General features: G+C 41.2%; 1 protein-coding gene across 1 annotated transcript; it reads left to right on the forward strand.

Moving 5' to 3' along the window:
* The first annotated feature begins 148 nt into the window (after positions 1–148).
* Positions 149–15,550, forward strand: arih2 (ariadne homolog 2 (Drosophila)). The gene is made up of 15 exons (XM_070910173.1): positions 149–264; positions 2,807–3,347; positions 7,318–7,385; positions 7,758–7,830; positions 8,591–8,732; positions 9,609–9,730; positions 10,421–10,530; positions 11,135–11,252; positions 11,474–11,524; positions 11,784–11,805; positions 12,336–12,487; positions 12,990–13,133; positions 13,381–13,449; positions 13,537–13,662; positions 13,788–15,550. The coding sequence occupies exons 2-15, from the start codon at positions 3,081–3,083 to the stop codon at positions 13,857–13,859; spliced, it is 1,536 nt and encodes a 511-aa protein (XP_070766274.1). The 5' UTR covers positions 149–264; positions 2,807–3,080; the 3' UTR covers positions 13,860–15,550.
* Positions 15,551–16,463: the final 913 nt, after the last annotated feature.

Here is a 16,463-nt window from a genome sequence, read left to right on the forward strand (position 1 = left end):
TGCATCTTTTCCAGGAGAGAGAGAGAGAGAGAGAGAGAGAGAGAGAGAGAGAGAGAGAGAGAGAGAGCGAGCATGGATGTATAGAGGCGAGAGAGCAGGCTGGCATGACAAACGCGGACGTGACGTCATAGATAAGTACCTCTGTAACCGTCTATCTTCCGTCTACCAGCCAAGCGAACGGAGTGTAAATCGCTCTTTGGGTTTCCTCACACAAAAAAACACTTCTGGCTGTCAACTTGGGCAGAGCTGACGCTACCCTGAGAGGTAAATACCACCGACTTTAACCAGTGGAAATTAACACAGAGGTTGTTAAAATGTGCCTGTTTACTCCCGAGCTCCAGAGGGCCTTGTTTACATTTCAATCCCCGGACTAGAGTGGGTGAGAGGCGGAGGCACAACGGGAGGGAACGATAAGGGGGTGGCTAACATGGCTAATATGGCTAGCTCTTGTGTTGCAAATTCTTGTTGGAGGACAAAATTAACGTTTTCTTGAAAACTTTCGCAAGTCTGTTCTGAAAGTACCCAATAATTTAACTCGTGGGTCTGGCAAGCCCGTCACTTCGCTGCTGAATATAGTGAACACTGCCAGCACGCTAGCCAGGAAGCTAATCCGGCTAACGGCAAATTAGCCAGCCGTTCTGTGGATTTGACTTCATTGTCGCTTTTAGATTAGTATATTTCAAGTCTGACCGAAATGCCAATGTCCAGCAACAACCAAGCCGTTTTTACGTTGGTTAATCTCTTCCCCAAAGCTCTTACTTCCCATCCCCCCAAGACGTGTTATCGAACCTGTTCTGATTCGCTGAGATACATTAGCCAAGCAAGATGTGTGTCACCCACTTTGCTGCCTATTTTTAGCCTGGACCGGGCGGAATGCGTGCATTTGTCTGTCGCTGGGCTGGCACCGGGGCCGGCTCGCAGGCTTTCCCGGCTAACCCTGTTGTCTTTCCAGGTGGATATTTGCGAAGTCACATTTGAACACAGGTGCCAGCAAACGGCTTTGATCAAGTGTCTCTTGGATACAAGTCACATGTCGAAATAAGCCTACTTTGGGCCTCTGTGGTGTGAAAGTTTGTATCATCTTTAGAACCAAGGTTCAAGGTACATCTCCTCCTCCTAACCAAGTTATGTGATTCTTTATCCCATGTTACATGGTGGGGAGAGAAAACACAAGCCACCCATCCATATGGACAGTGTTAAAACTGTGTATATAAGGAGTTGAACATTTGGTCATGGTCACTTTTAACTGTCATTGTCAAGTATTTTGGAAGTCATCATTGGAGAAATCTGACTGGGCAATTTTTAAATAAAATTGTCTATAATGCTTCACAAGTAGGGGTGTAAGGGTGCCCAAAATTTAAGGTTTGGTAGGTACGGTTTTGAGGTCACTGTTCGGCACATTTTCGGTACAGCAGGGAAAACTAAAATGTATTTTGTAAATATTCAACAGTGGCTCATTGACCATAATTCTTGGTGTAACTGTTAAAGCACTCATATACTGGCATATTGTCAATAAGAAAAAAATAACACAAATGTCAGTGATGCTTCATCAGAAGAGTCTGACCTGAACAGCTGCTGATGGACAACAACCGGACAGTCATCATATCAAACCCTCCCCGTGTTAGATAAACAGTTTGTGATTGGCCCGACCCGGCCAAGGTCGGCTGGAAGTCTGTCCGAGCGAGAGGGGGGTCAGACGCATCTGCCAGAGCAAATAAAGCATGAGCTCACATATTTATCTGGTTTCCAGGCTAGTAAAGATGTGTTGGCCAACTCTATGCTGCTCATACCCAAAGTGAAAGCATCTTCAACGGGTCTTCTAAACCATGACATTAAGGCTTAACCCATGCCTCGTGTCCCGCATTTGTGTTTAACAGATCTACACTGTAGTAGGATCGAAAAATACAGAACATGTAAACAAGAGCTGATTTAAAAAAACTTTTAAAAAGTGGAGAAGTCAAAGTAAGATCAGGGAGGGAGGGACAGACCTAGGACCTAATTCAGTCACAACCCATGGCCTTTAGATCTTGGCTAGCTCGTCCTCTAGCCTGCAAAAGTAACTGTTTCTCAACAGGCCACACTGTCTGGTAAATAAACCAAATTCAGAAGCTGCTTTCACTGTTAACAGTACACTCTAATCTTGGTTTATGGAATACAACATAATCTGTTAAGGGAGTTGATTGAACTTTATAGGGAGAGGGTAGTTTTGGCTGGACTATATTCATGGTCCAAAGATGTAGTAATGGGACTAGGTCTTCTCAGTTCATCATTTTGATAATTGATTAACTGTTTAAGCCATTTTTTTAAAAGCCAAAATGCCAACGCATGAGTTGAGTTCGTCAAATGTGAGGATTTGCTGCTTTTCTTTGTCTTGTGTGATAGTAAACTGAATATCTTTGAATTTTGAACTGCTGTTCAGACAAGACATTTGAATACATCACCTCAGGTTTTAGGAAATTGTGATTTTATGGACTGAATGATTAATCAGCAGATTAATCCATAATTGAAATATTCGCTTGTTGCAGCCCTTGCTGTGTCATATTTTTCATTCATAGTTCCTACATGTGGGGAAAACATTTTTATCGGCCCCACATAGACATACACTCTAATCTTGCAGGAGACCCACTGTTACTTGACATATTTAGATTGGGAATTTTATTTAAGAATTACATGAAACTCATAAAAGAATATGAATAATCAACAACTTTGATCACTTATGAATGTTTTCTTCTTTTTTTCCTTTCTTTTTCCAATTCTTTTTCTTCCTCTTCCTCCATGTTTTGTTCTTTCCTTTCCTCCTCTTCAGTCTTTTTCAGTCTCTCCTCAGATCACCCTCTAACCAGCTTTCCAAATGAGTGACGGGGAGTGTGACTTCTTCTGCTTCTTCCGCTGCTGCTGAGCGCACTCTCTACGCGCCACAGACCGAAGGGAAGGCAGACTGTGACACAAGCAGGTGGAAAGGGGCGTGGGGAGAAACGGGAGGTGGAGCTTCAAACGAGCCATTTCAGCCAATCGGACCACTTGGATCCGACAGGTAGGCGGGCTGTCTACCTGTCCGGGTGATTGATTCAATCGACTGGATGTCTGTGGACATGAACAGCCAGGCATCGGACAGCAACGAGGAAGACTTCGGGGTGAACTCTGAAGAAGAGGATGATGAGGACGATGGAGGAGAAGAGGAGGATCAGGGCGACATTGCAAACTACTATGACGGTGTGGCCAGCGATGTTGAGCAACAGGGCGCTGACTCCTTTGACCCAGAGGAGTACCAGTTCACATGTCTGACCTACAAAGAGAGTCAGAGGGTGCTGACAGAGGAGGTTAACACTGTGGCTGCTGCACTGAAGGTGAGCTTGTGTCTGTAGCTGGGTTCTATGATGCTTCACTGTCGAAATCCTGAGAATTAAATAAATTTTTTCCATCAAAGCAGGATCTGAAATGATCAATGGGCAAGAACAAGGTGCTGATAAAGTGTGTCTTTAAAGTCAGATAAATTGTAAGGGTCGCAGTCACATTTCATTCATAAGCCTTGACAGACCTTGCTTTCAGACATTGTCCTTACAGGCCACCGTACACTTTATATGACCATGAGTAAAGCAGTTCAAAGGAAAATCATTTCTTGTAGGCTTTTAGCTGTAATAAGAATAACACCAATGTAGTTTTGACTCAGGAAAACAGCACAGAGTAGAACAGACAGTCTGGTTACAGCTTGGTCCCAACAAGTCCTTTTGCCTCCTACTCTCGATTAGCGATGCTGTGTTGAGCTGAACACACATTTTAGTTTTGTGCAGACATAGTTTTCTGCTTCTGTCATAAGATGATTGCATGATTATAAAATAATGATTTCATCACAGCTCAGTAATGCTAATAAAATAATATTTTCTGCACTTTTCATTTCAATAAGGGATCACAGAAGAATTGAAGGTGACAGAAAATTGGCTTCATAACATTTCTGTTATATTGTACCCAATTGTGGTTGTGAGGGCATATGTCATTGTTGTTTCAGATTTATTGATTCTAATGTGTTTCCAAAAAGCAAATGCCACTTTAATGTAGATGGAAGGACAAAACAAGAGGATGTTTCACTTTATCACTTTAGTTTAGATGTAACATTATCAACATGTTGATCATTTTTGAGGTAGATTGTAGTGTTAACCAAATATCTAGTTTAGTGTCTTTCAGTCAGTGTGTGTGAGACTTTAGGTCTACAATCATTCTAGTTTATTTCATTTATATAGCACTTTAAAAAGCAAACAGATTTTGCACCAAAGTGCTTCACAAAGTCAGACATACACATACAAGCATAGGCATATATGTGCATAACGGGTGTTCTAGATGTAAAGCAAGAAACAAGTAGAACACACTTAAAAGCCAGATAATAAAAGTGGTTCTTAAAGGTGCCTCTTAAAAGCATCAACAGACTCCGCCTGTCTAATGTCCTGCAGCAGGTGATTCCAGAGAGAGGAGTCGCTACAGAAAAAGCCCTCTCCCGGCCTTTTTGTTTTTTAACACGACATGGGCACAGCCAACATTCCACAGTGGGAAGATGTGAGGGGTCTGGTGTTGTAAGGGGTGAGAAGTTCTGAGATCTATGTAGGGGCGAGACCCTAGAGAGATTTGTAGACAATTAAAAATATTTTGAAGTTTATCCTGAAGTGAACAAGGAGCCAGTGTAAGCTTGCAAGGATAGGGATGATGTGGTCCCATTTCTTGGACCTTGTTAATAAGTAGCAGCAGCATTTTGATTAGTTGTAAACAGGAAATGGTAGCCTGAGAGATGCCTAGGTAGAGGGAGTTACAGTAGTCCGGCCTGTATGATATTAGTACCTGAATGACGCTTTCTAGGTCAGAGGGTGATGGGAAATACCTAATTTGTAGTAACCGGAGTTGGAGGAAGCTGCCTGTTGAAACTTAGATCGCCATCAAATATAACACCCAGGTTCTTGGCATGTGGTCTGTTGTAAGTGGAAAGGTGATTGAGTTTCTGGGCAGTATCAGTGTATTGTCTCCATTTAACTCAAGGAAGTTATGAGCCAAGCAGTCTTTAATATCTTGGAGACAATCGAGTTATGGTGGCCTGATTTTGGGGAATTTAGGGGGAGGCAGAGTATCTTCTGCATAGCAGTGAAAAGAGATGCTATGAGTTTGGATCATTCTTCCCAATGAGAGCATGTAAAGAAGTGGACCTAGAACTGAACCCTGCGGAACCCCCCATGAAATATTTGCAGGTGTAGAGGATGAGCTGCCAATGGAAACAGTGAAACGTTCGGTTGAAATGTAAGAATTGAACCAATCAAGGGCGGACCCAGAAATGCCAACCCAGCTTATCAAGCGATCAACGAGAATCGTGAGAACAGTGTCAAAAGCTACACTAAGTTTAAGAAGACTTAAACATTGACTGGCATCTGCAGCCATGTCCATAAAACGTTTCTCTCTGGCAGAAAAGTGCTGGCAGGGCGCTGGGATGAAGCGTATGTGCTGTGAGAGACAAAAATGATGCACCTTGGGTTTGTTTCAATGACAGAGGGTTGGCTACACGGCTAACAACAACGCGTACAGTGATAAAAGCACAACACAGCAGTCAATGTCCAGCTGATCTGCTCCTACGAACGGACTTTTGTGTGTCTGTTATGAGTTCAGACAGACAAGGCCAGAACAAGCTTCTCCTACAACTTCTTGGTTACCAGGGTGTCTAGTCCAGCCCCATCTAGTGGGCCTATATGGTTGGTTGCCTGAAAAGAGTGACAGTGACGACACCAGTGCCTTTCTGAAAAATTCTGACATTTTCAACTAGAAGCGCTCGAAGTGGCTGCGCAAAAAAGTCAGAATGCTCTGAAAAAAGACACTCGGTGCAGCGCCTTTTCTCTAGGCCGCATACACTCTCTCCTCATTGGGAACAGTTGGAAAAAAGGCTATATAAACACAGGCCCTTAGAAGAGCTGTTTCTGTTCTGTGAATTGTTTTGATTTAAGAAGGACATAATCTGATTTCAAAACAACTTTTTCTAAAACCTTAAGAATGAAAACTTAGAAATTGCCCTTAAATTATTTGGAGTAATCAAGACCAGGCTTCTTAAGTAGTCGCTGAACTATGACATGCTTAAAACAAGACGGGACTGTATCTGTGGCTAGAGAACTGTGAAAAATCATCAGTATGCTAGGACCAACTGCTTCAAATGAAAGAAACTTTGTTGGAATTATATCAAGCTGACAGCTAGTGGGCCTCATGCCTGCTATTATGGCACTATAGGCACTGGAAAATAACAGACTGGGTGAATTGAAGTTGATTGAGAATGCCACCTACTGGAATGCATATTGGGGCTGTTTTACAGGGTTTGGGCTATGCCCCTTTGTTCCAGTGAACAGTCTTCTTAAGGATACGCAGACATTTTAGCCAATTAGGCGCTTCCAACTTTGTGGCAACTGTTTGGGAAAGGTGCTGTGCTGCTCCAGCATGACAGTGCCCCTGTGCACAAAGCAAGGTCATAATAGACATGGTTAGACGAGTTTGGTGTGGAGGAACTCGATTGGCCGGCACAGAGCCCTGACCTCAACCCCAAACATGGCCTTTCATGCCTCATAATGAGCAGGTTTTTTTTAAACTCTTTATGTAAGCTAACTTTGAGTCTGCATGCTGTTTGGCAGTAACACCTTATTTCACACTCACAGTTACACATAATCGCACCTGGGGCCTGCACAGTACAACGACAGAACTGAGCTGCTCCCACAGAAGCAGTTGTGTGTTTATGGCAGAAGGTGAAAGAAGGGAGCGCTTCCCAGTCTTTTTACTGGATTTGAATCGTTGACCTCCAGGCTTTTCTAACCTGAAGGACTAACATGAGCCATAGGCGTCTGGCCTGTAGTGCAAGGTGATATGCTAAAGTAATCCAAGATATCTTCCTTATAGAGTTATCTTCCTCAGTTTTCTAGGCTGATAATTAATCTTAGTGCAGCCTTTTTTAAAACCGTGTCTTGAATGTATGGAATACAATTTTTATTATAGAATAGAATCTTTTAGTCTATGATCAATAAACCAGAAGGTACTGGGTTTTAAGTGTCCTACAGTTTTGGTAGTATTTTGCTTGTATGTTACTTGTATTTTAGCTAAGTACTATCATGAAGCATTTCCATCTCATGAGGCCTAGAGTCAGCTTATTATCCACTACAGTAAAAACTGCAAACTGGGGACATGAGTGCTGTCTATCATTACAGTTTAGCTGACTTTCAAGACAGCCAAGTCACTGTATCACTGAAGTAACATTTTGTTGCTTTGAACTGAATATCATTGAATTCTCTGTTCTGTCTCGTTCTCTCTCAGGTTTTACCAGCGGTAGCGAAACTGATCCTGGTGCATGTTCACTGGCAGGTTTCACAACTACTGGACAGGTATGTCTCCTCTGCTCCTTCACTATTCCTCCTTCATTTGAATTCTTACAATTTTTCTTTTTTTCGCTGTAAGCAAATACCCCCCCCCCCCCCCCCCCCCCAAATTTTTTTTTTCTCTAGCCTCATTTACTTCTCTTGTACTTGCTCCTTCTCATTCTCTTAATCTTATTATCTTCCTGTCTTTGATTTCCCTCTGCAGCTACTTTCTCTCGCCCTGAGTCCATTCTTATCTTCTCAAGTTCTCATTGTTCTTTTGTTTCTCATTCTTTTTGTCATCTCCTTTCTCTCTACTTCTGATTCTTCTGCACTGCCGTTTTAACATGTCAATCCTCATTTTCATATGACCCTTGGTTCTGTCCTTGTTCCCAACAGATATAAGTCCAACTCGTCTCTGCTGTTGGCCGACGCTCTGGTCCAGCCCAGCAGCACCTGCAGATCAGTCACTGTGAGTAATGGACCTCATGCAAAAAATGCAAGGGCTTATTTACATGCTTTGTTCGTACCTTTTTATTCTGATCATTCATATCTTGTGGCCAAGCCAAGACTTACTACCAAACTGTTAATTGTTTACTAACCTAGATCTGGTGCCATTCACCCTTCCTTTGTGGGAACGGTACTTTTGAGTAAAACCCATCAGGCTGTACATGTGTGTTGGTAAACGTTGTGTAAAAGACACAATAAAGCAATAAAATCCTTGAAGACATTGTTTACTGTGGCTAAAATTAGTAGTTTGAACTTGGAATCAATATTCAGTTGTAGCTGCTGATTCACCATATTCACAGCAAAGTAACCTGAAGGACAAATAGTCATCTGGTTGCTATAATGCAGCCGATAATCATGAGATAATGATAAGATGGCAATTTTGATAATTGATTCAACATTTATTAGGATAATATCCCAAACATTTTCCTGGTTACAGCTACTGAAATGGTTAGGGTTATTGAATACCTTTGTGTTTTGTTTAGGTGTAGTGTAGGCAGACAAAATAAAGACATCACTGAGGTAACATGAGATGGCAATTTAGCATTATTTGTTATATTTTATATACTAAGCATTCAGTTGATTAATTGGAGAAAAATAATTGGTAGATTTATATCCTTTGATTGTGCCGTTTTACACGTAACAAGCTCATGAAGGTTGTATTTATACTCTCCTACTAGCTCTCCAGTGCAGTTTATGTTTGATGGCGTGTTTGTGTGTTTCAGGCCCCGCAGTCCCTCCAGTGTGGTGTGTGTCTACAGGTCGTACGGAGAGACTCCCTGCTGGCACTGCCCTGTCAGCACTCCTTCTGCAAAGCATGCTGGGAGCAGCACTGCACTGTGCTGGTCAAAGATGGCACGGGAGTGGGTGAGTAGAGAGTGTGTGTGCGCCCCTGTGCGTGTCTGCTCTGGGTTTCATCACAGTTTCAGCATCTGATCCTTTTGGAAGTTTATTTTAGCCTATGCTTTCCTGCCAGACCAGCAGGGTCTGCAGACTGATATTGAATTTGACAAGGCCGGCTACATCAGTCACTTAATGATACCGTTTTTAACAGACAGAACTGTTTCAGAGAAGCCTATCTGTTTACTTGCTTGTGTGTAAAATCCAAGAGTGACTTGTGAATTTGAAGTGTAATATGAGCTTTTGATGACTCCCATCTGGTATAAAATTTACCAGGCGGGCATGCTCCTACTATTTCTTATTTCGTGTGGGTGTGTGTGTGAGCGAGAGACTGTGCTTATGTCAGCAGGAGAGCAGATGGGTGTGTGCACGGATCAGTTACAAGATTTTATTTATTTATTTAAAAATGTACTGTATGTGTGTGGTAAAGTGTGTGTGTGAGAGAGAGCATATTTGTATGCTGTTGTGTCCCTGTACTACTTTCTAACAGTCTCTCTGATAAAGTAGTCGACGTAACTGAGTCCTTGTGAGCCTGATAACCGCTTCTCTATCAGCTGTACGAAGGACACGTTTATGATGACCAATGACCCCGATCTTGTTTTTGGGTCACTGTAACTAGACACCAGCCCGCTTAAAGCAAACACCACTGCAGATGAACTTTCTCAGTCACAGACGAAGTTAAAATGATGGGTGTAGTTTATTGATGCATTGGTAAAGAAACACACAAACAGCAGTTGCAGCTTTTGTTGGGCACTGTATGTATGTGTATGTTGCTTCTCTCACTGTACCATGTCAATGATTTAGGACTCTTTGTAATAAATGTGTGTGTTTGTGTGTGTTCAGGTATCTCGTGTATGGCTCAGGACTGTTCCCTGCAGATGCCAGAAGATTTTGTCCTGCCGCTGCTGCCAGCAGAGGAGCTGAAGGACAAATACAGACGCTACCTCTTCAGAGACTACGTCGAGGTGTGTGTGTGTGTGTGTGTCTGTCTGTCGGTGTGTGCTTAATCTGTTTGCTGCCTCAAGGTCTGCATGTATAGCAAATGAGACGTCAGAGGCATGTGGAAAGGGAGTGAGAAGGAGAGAAAAACTCAAATGAACCACTGAGAACAACCGAGTCTTTGAATCTCCTTCACAAGGCATTAAATCTGAATCTTCTCTGGCTGTTTTATCACTCTCATCACTATCTGCCTTGCCAGCTGGGTTTGCATCTAAATATATATGAATGCATATTACGATATCTCAAATTAGTGTCGTTCACCCAAATTACAATGAAAACCTTTTCAGTTTTATTCACCCTGGTTTCGAGATAACTGTGTCTGAGATTTCTGCCTACAAATGAGGTGAATGGAAGGTGTTTGGAATGTAATTTTTTTCCAAAGGTAATATTTGAAAAATTACATTAAAAAATTCAACAGCAAGTGTCCCTGTTACTCTGGATAATCCACAGAACACAGTGTCAAGTTATCATCAGTCTATCAAACTACTTTTTTGGGTGAACTGACCCCTTACAAACAGACCTCGCTGGTAAAGTTGACCCAAAGGAACTTTAAACTTCCAGCAAGTTTTATTCGGGGGTGGACAATCATCATGATCATCATCATGATGCTGTTCACTACTTGTTACTTTATCTCTGTCTCTCTCTCCGTCCCGCAGAGTCACTTCCAGTTGCAGTTGTGTCCAGGTGCAGACTGCCCCATTGTCATTAAGGTGCAGGAGCCCCGGGCACGCAGGGTGCAGTGTAGCCGCTGCAGTGAAGTCTTCTGGTATTAAACACACACACAGACACTCACAAACAGTATGCAGATTTCATCTTTCAACACAAAAACTACAAGTAATAAGTTTTGACTATGGTCAGATTTTTTTAGTTATCCTAAAGCAACTGTAGTTCTTTGCAGACTTTTTGGCAGAATTTGAACGTCTTGTAATGTTTTTGTCCGTTCCAAAAGCAAGTTACGTTCTTAGACAAGTAAGGCGAAATTCAAAAAACATTTAAGATAAAAACAAATGAATTTGAATGAGAAAATTCACAGATGGCCACGCAGCTGATAGTGTGTATTAGTAAATTCAATGCTTTTTACACACAAAGTTCCCTTAATTATCTAAGCTCCTTAAGTAACCTGTATTGTTAAACTGTTACTTGTCCAGAATCTGAGTGAGTGCGCTCATGAATCCCTTGCTTGTATTTACATTTCCCTACTGGTGTGAACTTTTTAGCATATAACGCTGACAGATGAATCTGGTGTGGTGTGTCTGTTTTCGTAGATAAGCTTTAGTTTAACCATGTCAGGTTATAATGAAGCTGTATGTTATGTCCTTCTAAGCAGTACAAACGTGAGTCTCTGTATTGTGTCCTTTTATCTGTCTTAGTTTTAAATGCCGTCAGATGTACCACGCACCCACAGACTGTGCAACGATCCGGAAATGGCTGACCAAATGTGCAGATGACTCTGAGACGGCTAACTACATCAGCGCACACACTAAAGATGTATGGTTGATTTATATGTGTACACATGCAGTCATGCACATACACAAGCACTGATATTTCAACATACTTCATATACTCGCATGGTCACAGTTTGAAAACTGTGTGAGATTATTTATATTATATATTATATTATATATTATATATATCTGTAATACAGTGATGTAACCTGTCACTTACCCTAATTTAGTTACCCTAACTTAATTACCCTAATTTTCCTCTAGTGTCCTAAGTGCAATATCTGCATTGAGAAGAACGGAGGCTGCAATCACATGGTGAGTCAGAGCTGAAAATCACCCCTTCCCAGAACACAGGAAATGTTAAAAATATATACACATTCTGAGATGAGGTCCTCAGTTTTAACAGTTTCTAAGCTTTATGAGTGACACAGTAGTTCTGATAAATCAAGCACTGAATGGCTTTGTATAAAATGTTTAGCTGCTGCTTTGCTCAGATTCATTCAAAGTCAAAGTGTGACTGACTGTTTTGTCAGGTTTCTGGTTCAGTAACTTCTGTGTTTTTTGTTTGTTTCAGCAATGCTCCAAGTGCAAACACGGTAAGAAGTTTGTCTCCGAGTTTCACAACTCCAGTATGATCCAGTGAAGCATGAACTCACTGTTCTGTGAGGCACTTTGCGTCCACCTAGTGGCATGATAGCCGTCAACTGTAACGAGACAAGATTGACTGAACTTCCAAGAAAGTCTAAGTGAAAGTGATAGAATAAAAGTGTTAATTATCTTTTTTTTTTGGATAATGGTGAGACTCTCTCTAGCCAAAATGAAAAAAAAAAACCTTCAGAATAACTTCAGAGGCTACAGTTGTTTTTCACTTTGTGTCCAATAGCACACCAATGTGTCTCATAAGTCAGGTTAGATTAGGAATGTGGTTCAACCAAACTGTGTCGTCTGGAGAAATGGAAAATATATTACCAACCGATATCAGCGAGTGTAGACTTAAGAACTGAGCTGATCCTGTCGGCTGTTCTATGATACAAAACGTGTAAATACGTGTCATTTACTGTATATACTGTGTAATACATGTATGTCGTGGGGAATCCATAAATGTGTGTTTTGTATCTCCTGAAAGACTTCTGCTGGATGTGTCTTGGTGACTGGAAGACTCACGGTAGTGAATACTACGAGTGCAGCCGCTACAAAGAAAACCCTGATATAGTCAACCAGAGCCAGCAGGCTCAGGCCAGAGAGGCCCTCAAGAAATACCTCTTCTACTTTGAGAGGGTGAGGTTTTTATTTTTTGGATTCCCATTTCTGTTTATTTTATATTATTGCTCAAAATAGCATAGACAAGATAAAAATGTATTAAGAGATAAAATGCTCAGTAAAACTCCTTCCTGGATAAAAGTAAAGGGTAAAAAACGTTGCAGTCATGTTTATGTCCTCCCTCTGAACACACAAACATGAAAACCTTTCTGCCTTTTATGTTTAGATTTTTTTCTTTTCTTTCTAAATACTGAGGCTGGTGGAAAAATCTGTGGAGCCTGGATGGGATTCAATATGTCAAAACCCTGCTTTACATAAACTAAATTAATGCATAACAGATTTCCTCCTGTTCTCTTGTATAAACGTTTTAAGGAACATATATGTTAGAAAGCCATCGTCAGGACAAAAATCACAGCACACTGCCTGAAGCTTGCAACCAGAAGATTTTATCAACAGATCTAGAGCTACATTGTTTGTCTTTCAATCTTTTAATTTAATTTTTCAATCTTTATCCCACCAGTGGGAGAATCACAACAAGTCTCTGCAGTTGGAGGCTCAGACGTTCCAGAGGATCCAGGAGAAGATCCAGGAGAGAGTGATGAACAACCTGGGAACCTGGATTGACTGGCAGTACCTGCATAACGCTGCAAAGCTACTGGCTAAGGTACTCACACACTGAACTGTGACTGTGTGTGTATCTTAAATGGTAAATTAGTGATGTGAGGGGAGAAATTCTTTTTATATTTTTATTTAGGTTTAATATTATCCATTCTCTAGTAGATCTGTATAAAGATCATTTCAATAAATTATCATGGTGCCTTTCTTAATTTTGACAGTCTGACTTTGAACGTTTTCCAAACTTTCCTCAGTTAGTACAACATCATGAGTGTGTCTTGTCTTTTTGTTTCCAGTGTCGCTACACACTGCAGTATACGTACCCTTACGCTTATTACATGGAGTCCGGCCCACGCAAGAAACTGGTGAGAAACATACATGTCTCCTTGCCTGTCCTTTATTGCAAAACATACATTATAAAATAATGTAACCGCATCAATCCTTCTCTGCAGTTTGAGTACCAGCAGGCCCAGCTGGAGGCAGAGATAGAAAACCTGTCGTGGAAGGTGGAGCGGGCCGACAGCTATGAGAGAGGAGTGGTGGGAGGCGAGGGGGAGCTCAGCGCCAGTGACAGAGGGGTAAGAGCTATTGACTGGATTGTCGTGATATTTGGTTCAGACATTCATGTTCCCTTCATCATGATTTGTAATAACTTTAACATATAACAATAATAACTGATTTGTCTGTTTTGTTTTTTTTCCAGGATCTGGAGAATCAGATGCACATTGCTGAGCAGAGGCGACGCACGCTGCTGAAGGATTTTCACGACACCTGAAGCTCCGTAGCGACTGCAAAGCACCAGCATCTCCCTACTTACTTCCTTTCTTTCTTCCTTGCCTCCTACCTTTGCCTTCTTCCATGAGCATCCCTCCGTGCAGTGATACTGACCCCTACTTTTGCTTCTCTACACTTGCTCATTTGCTTCTATCTTTCCCTCCTCTCACTCCCGTAATGCTGCAGGGTCACAGAAAGGCACGATTGCATCTCCCCTTTCCTTTTCTCATCCTCACCTCATTTACATGTTTTGGCTTCAGAGCATCACATTCACCGTGGTTACACTGGTTGCAACTTTTCCGATCTGATCATAAAGGTCAAATGTTGACGTGTGTCTTCAAACAGTGGGTAGACACGGACATGAGCAGCTACAAGCAACAAGTCAGAGCTGTTATTCTCCAACTTTATTCCTGTGTTGCTGGAATAATCATTAGAGAGAAAAGTAAAACTGCTGAGGATGGATAAGCTTTTGTTAATAAACAGACTTTTTTTAAGGCAACTGCACTGATTGTGGATATGTTGTTGGTTTCACACAGACCATAATGACTTGTGGGCTCTTGCTGGCAGTTGTACCTGTAGCACTTACTTGATTGGCCTGAAAGCATGCAAAGTTGATATTCTTGAACTGCCCACACATTTAAGTGTACCTGTCCTAAGCTGCAAAAGGTGAATTGAAATAAATTAATAAGAAATCGATTACAGCAAAGATGATGGAGTAGTTGTGGAAACCTTGAAAGTGTCCCAGCTAGTGGAGTGTGATACTTCTAGATGAAACGTGTCACTGGCCTGGCTCTGTTTTGAAGAAACCGTATTATCAACCAGGACAGATTCTCAATGGCAGATTGTGGACACCTTTCATTATAAAAGTGCTTTTGTGTATATGGTGTGTTTACTGTGGAAAAATTGTGACGTCACATTTCCACATACTCCTTAAAATACTTGAAGGGGAAACCCCCCCCCCCCCCAAAATACAGTATTTTCCTACGTATGATGCATGTTCATGTACACAAAATACTAAAGAATGAGATTTGTGTTTAGATGACAACTTTTTAAGATGTTGCCAGTGTTTCACAATAAATACACCTTCCCCCTTTGTTTCTTTGTGTTAGTACCAAACTAGCTACAGCAGCTACGCTACTGCCAGCAAATATTTGCTAGTCATGATGGTCTGATTTTCTTAGTCCCCTTCTTGTCTCTTTACATTCTCATACTGGTATTTTTGCTTGATTGTGTTCAGCTAATGTAGATCCAAACCAGTGTAAGCCAGACCTTTGCATTAAACATCTAACATTTGCACCGCCACTGATCAGATGAAGTTGTTTTGAAGCAGCAAGTGTAATCTCAGCCATTCATACACACTACAGCACCACCCATTGACATAGCATTTGCACGCACATACCATGCACACATTGACACACTCCGCTCCAGAAAATTAACTGTTAATTGTTAATTTGTCTCCTTTCCCGCATCTCGTGCTCTCTTCTCTTTCTTTACATTCATCCCCTTGCTTTATTTTGCCCTTTATTTTCTCTTTTTCTTCCTGCTCACATTGTTCACTTTTCTTCTGGAAAATGGCTGTTGACAGATCGTTTAAAAAAAAAAAATGAAAAAAAAAGAAAAACATACAAAAAAATTGTTGTAATTTTCAACGGTTGTACATTAATACAGAAATAGAGTTACTGAGAGAGTTTTTAAAACCAGAACCTGTCTCCTGTTTTCATTATGCACATATGCACCTACACTAGAAGATCAAACCCTCAAAACAGAATTCTACTCAGATTTCAATGGATAGGAGTCAAGTAAAAGTAACATACTTACAAAAATGTAATGGGGTGTTTGTCTTAAGCGGTGGGTTTTACCATATTACAGGAGGAAATGTGATGAGTTAATGATTCTTATAGGTAAATATTTCTTACCTTAACAGGATCATATTGCACTTTAAGAGTTTCAACTCCTTCCAACAACAAAACCACCCGGAGACTGATATTTGCAGAATAAACTACTAATAGAAACAAATGTAAAAAGACAACCTTATTTTGGCAGACCGTTGCAGTTCCTTATGATTATTAAGATGTTTTCCAACACACTGCCCTCTAACATAAGAACTCAATGTGCCAATTGGACTTCACGTCTGTCTCAGATGATTTAGATGTTATACATATTGTTCTAAATATTTAGAGTACTTTTAATGTTTCTCAACAGTTATTATGCTGTCGACACATGCTGCAGAAACTCAGGCCACCTCTGACATTATCGGATTGGCACCTCGTTTCATACAGGGTCCGGGGTGTCTGCCACAGCTTAATATAGTGTAATATAGAGTGTAATAATGTGCCAAGATGGTATTAACTGCTCCACTGCACTGCCTGACCTTATGTGTGTGACCCACTTTCACCTTCACACACACACACACACACAGTAACATGGGAGTGTGGGGAGGATTGCACCCTCAAGTGTTTATTCCAAAGCAGGACAGGTAGGGAGGCACTTCCTGTTGTATTAAAGTATTTCTGATGATTGTAAGGATGTAGGATTCCTTGAAGCCACTGTAAAAGAGAATGACACATTTTGCATTTCTGACCTCAGTGAGAGCCATTAACTTATT

Source organism: Enoplosus armatus, chromosome 8, assembly GCF_043641665.1.
Source record: "Enoplosus armatus isolate fEnoArm2 chromosome 8, fEnoArm2.hap1, whole genome shotgun sequence".
In the NCBI taxonomy this organism is placed as follows: Eukaryota; Metazoa; Chordata; class Actinopteri; order Centrarchiformes; family Enoplosidae; genus Enoplosus; species Enoplosus armatus.

Excerpts from the sequence above, each read along its gene's own strand:
- arih2 (XM_070910173.1), top strand. The coding sequence starts at position 3,081 with ATGTCTGTGGACATGAACAGCCAGGCATCGGACAGCAACGAGGAAGAC. Across the intron at positions 7,831-8,590 it reads GCACCTGCAGATCAGTCACT|GCCCCGCAGTCCCTCCAGTG; the intron begins GTGAGTAATGGA and ends TGTGTGTTTCAG. Across the intron at positions 8,733-9,608 it reads CAAAGATGGCACGGGAGTGG|GTATCTCGTGTATGGCTCAG; the intron begins GTGAGTAGAGAG and ends GTGTGTGTTCAG.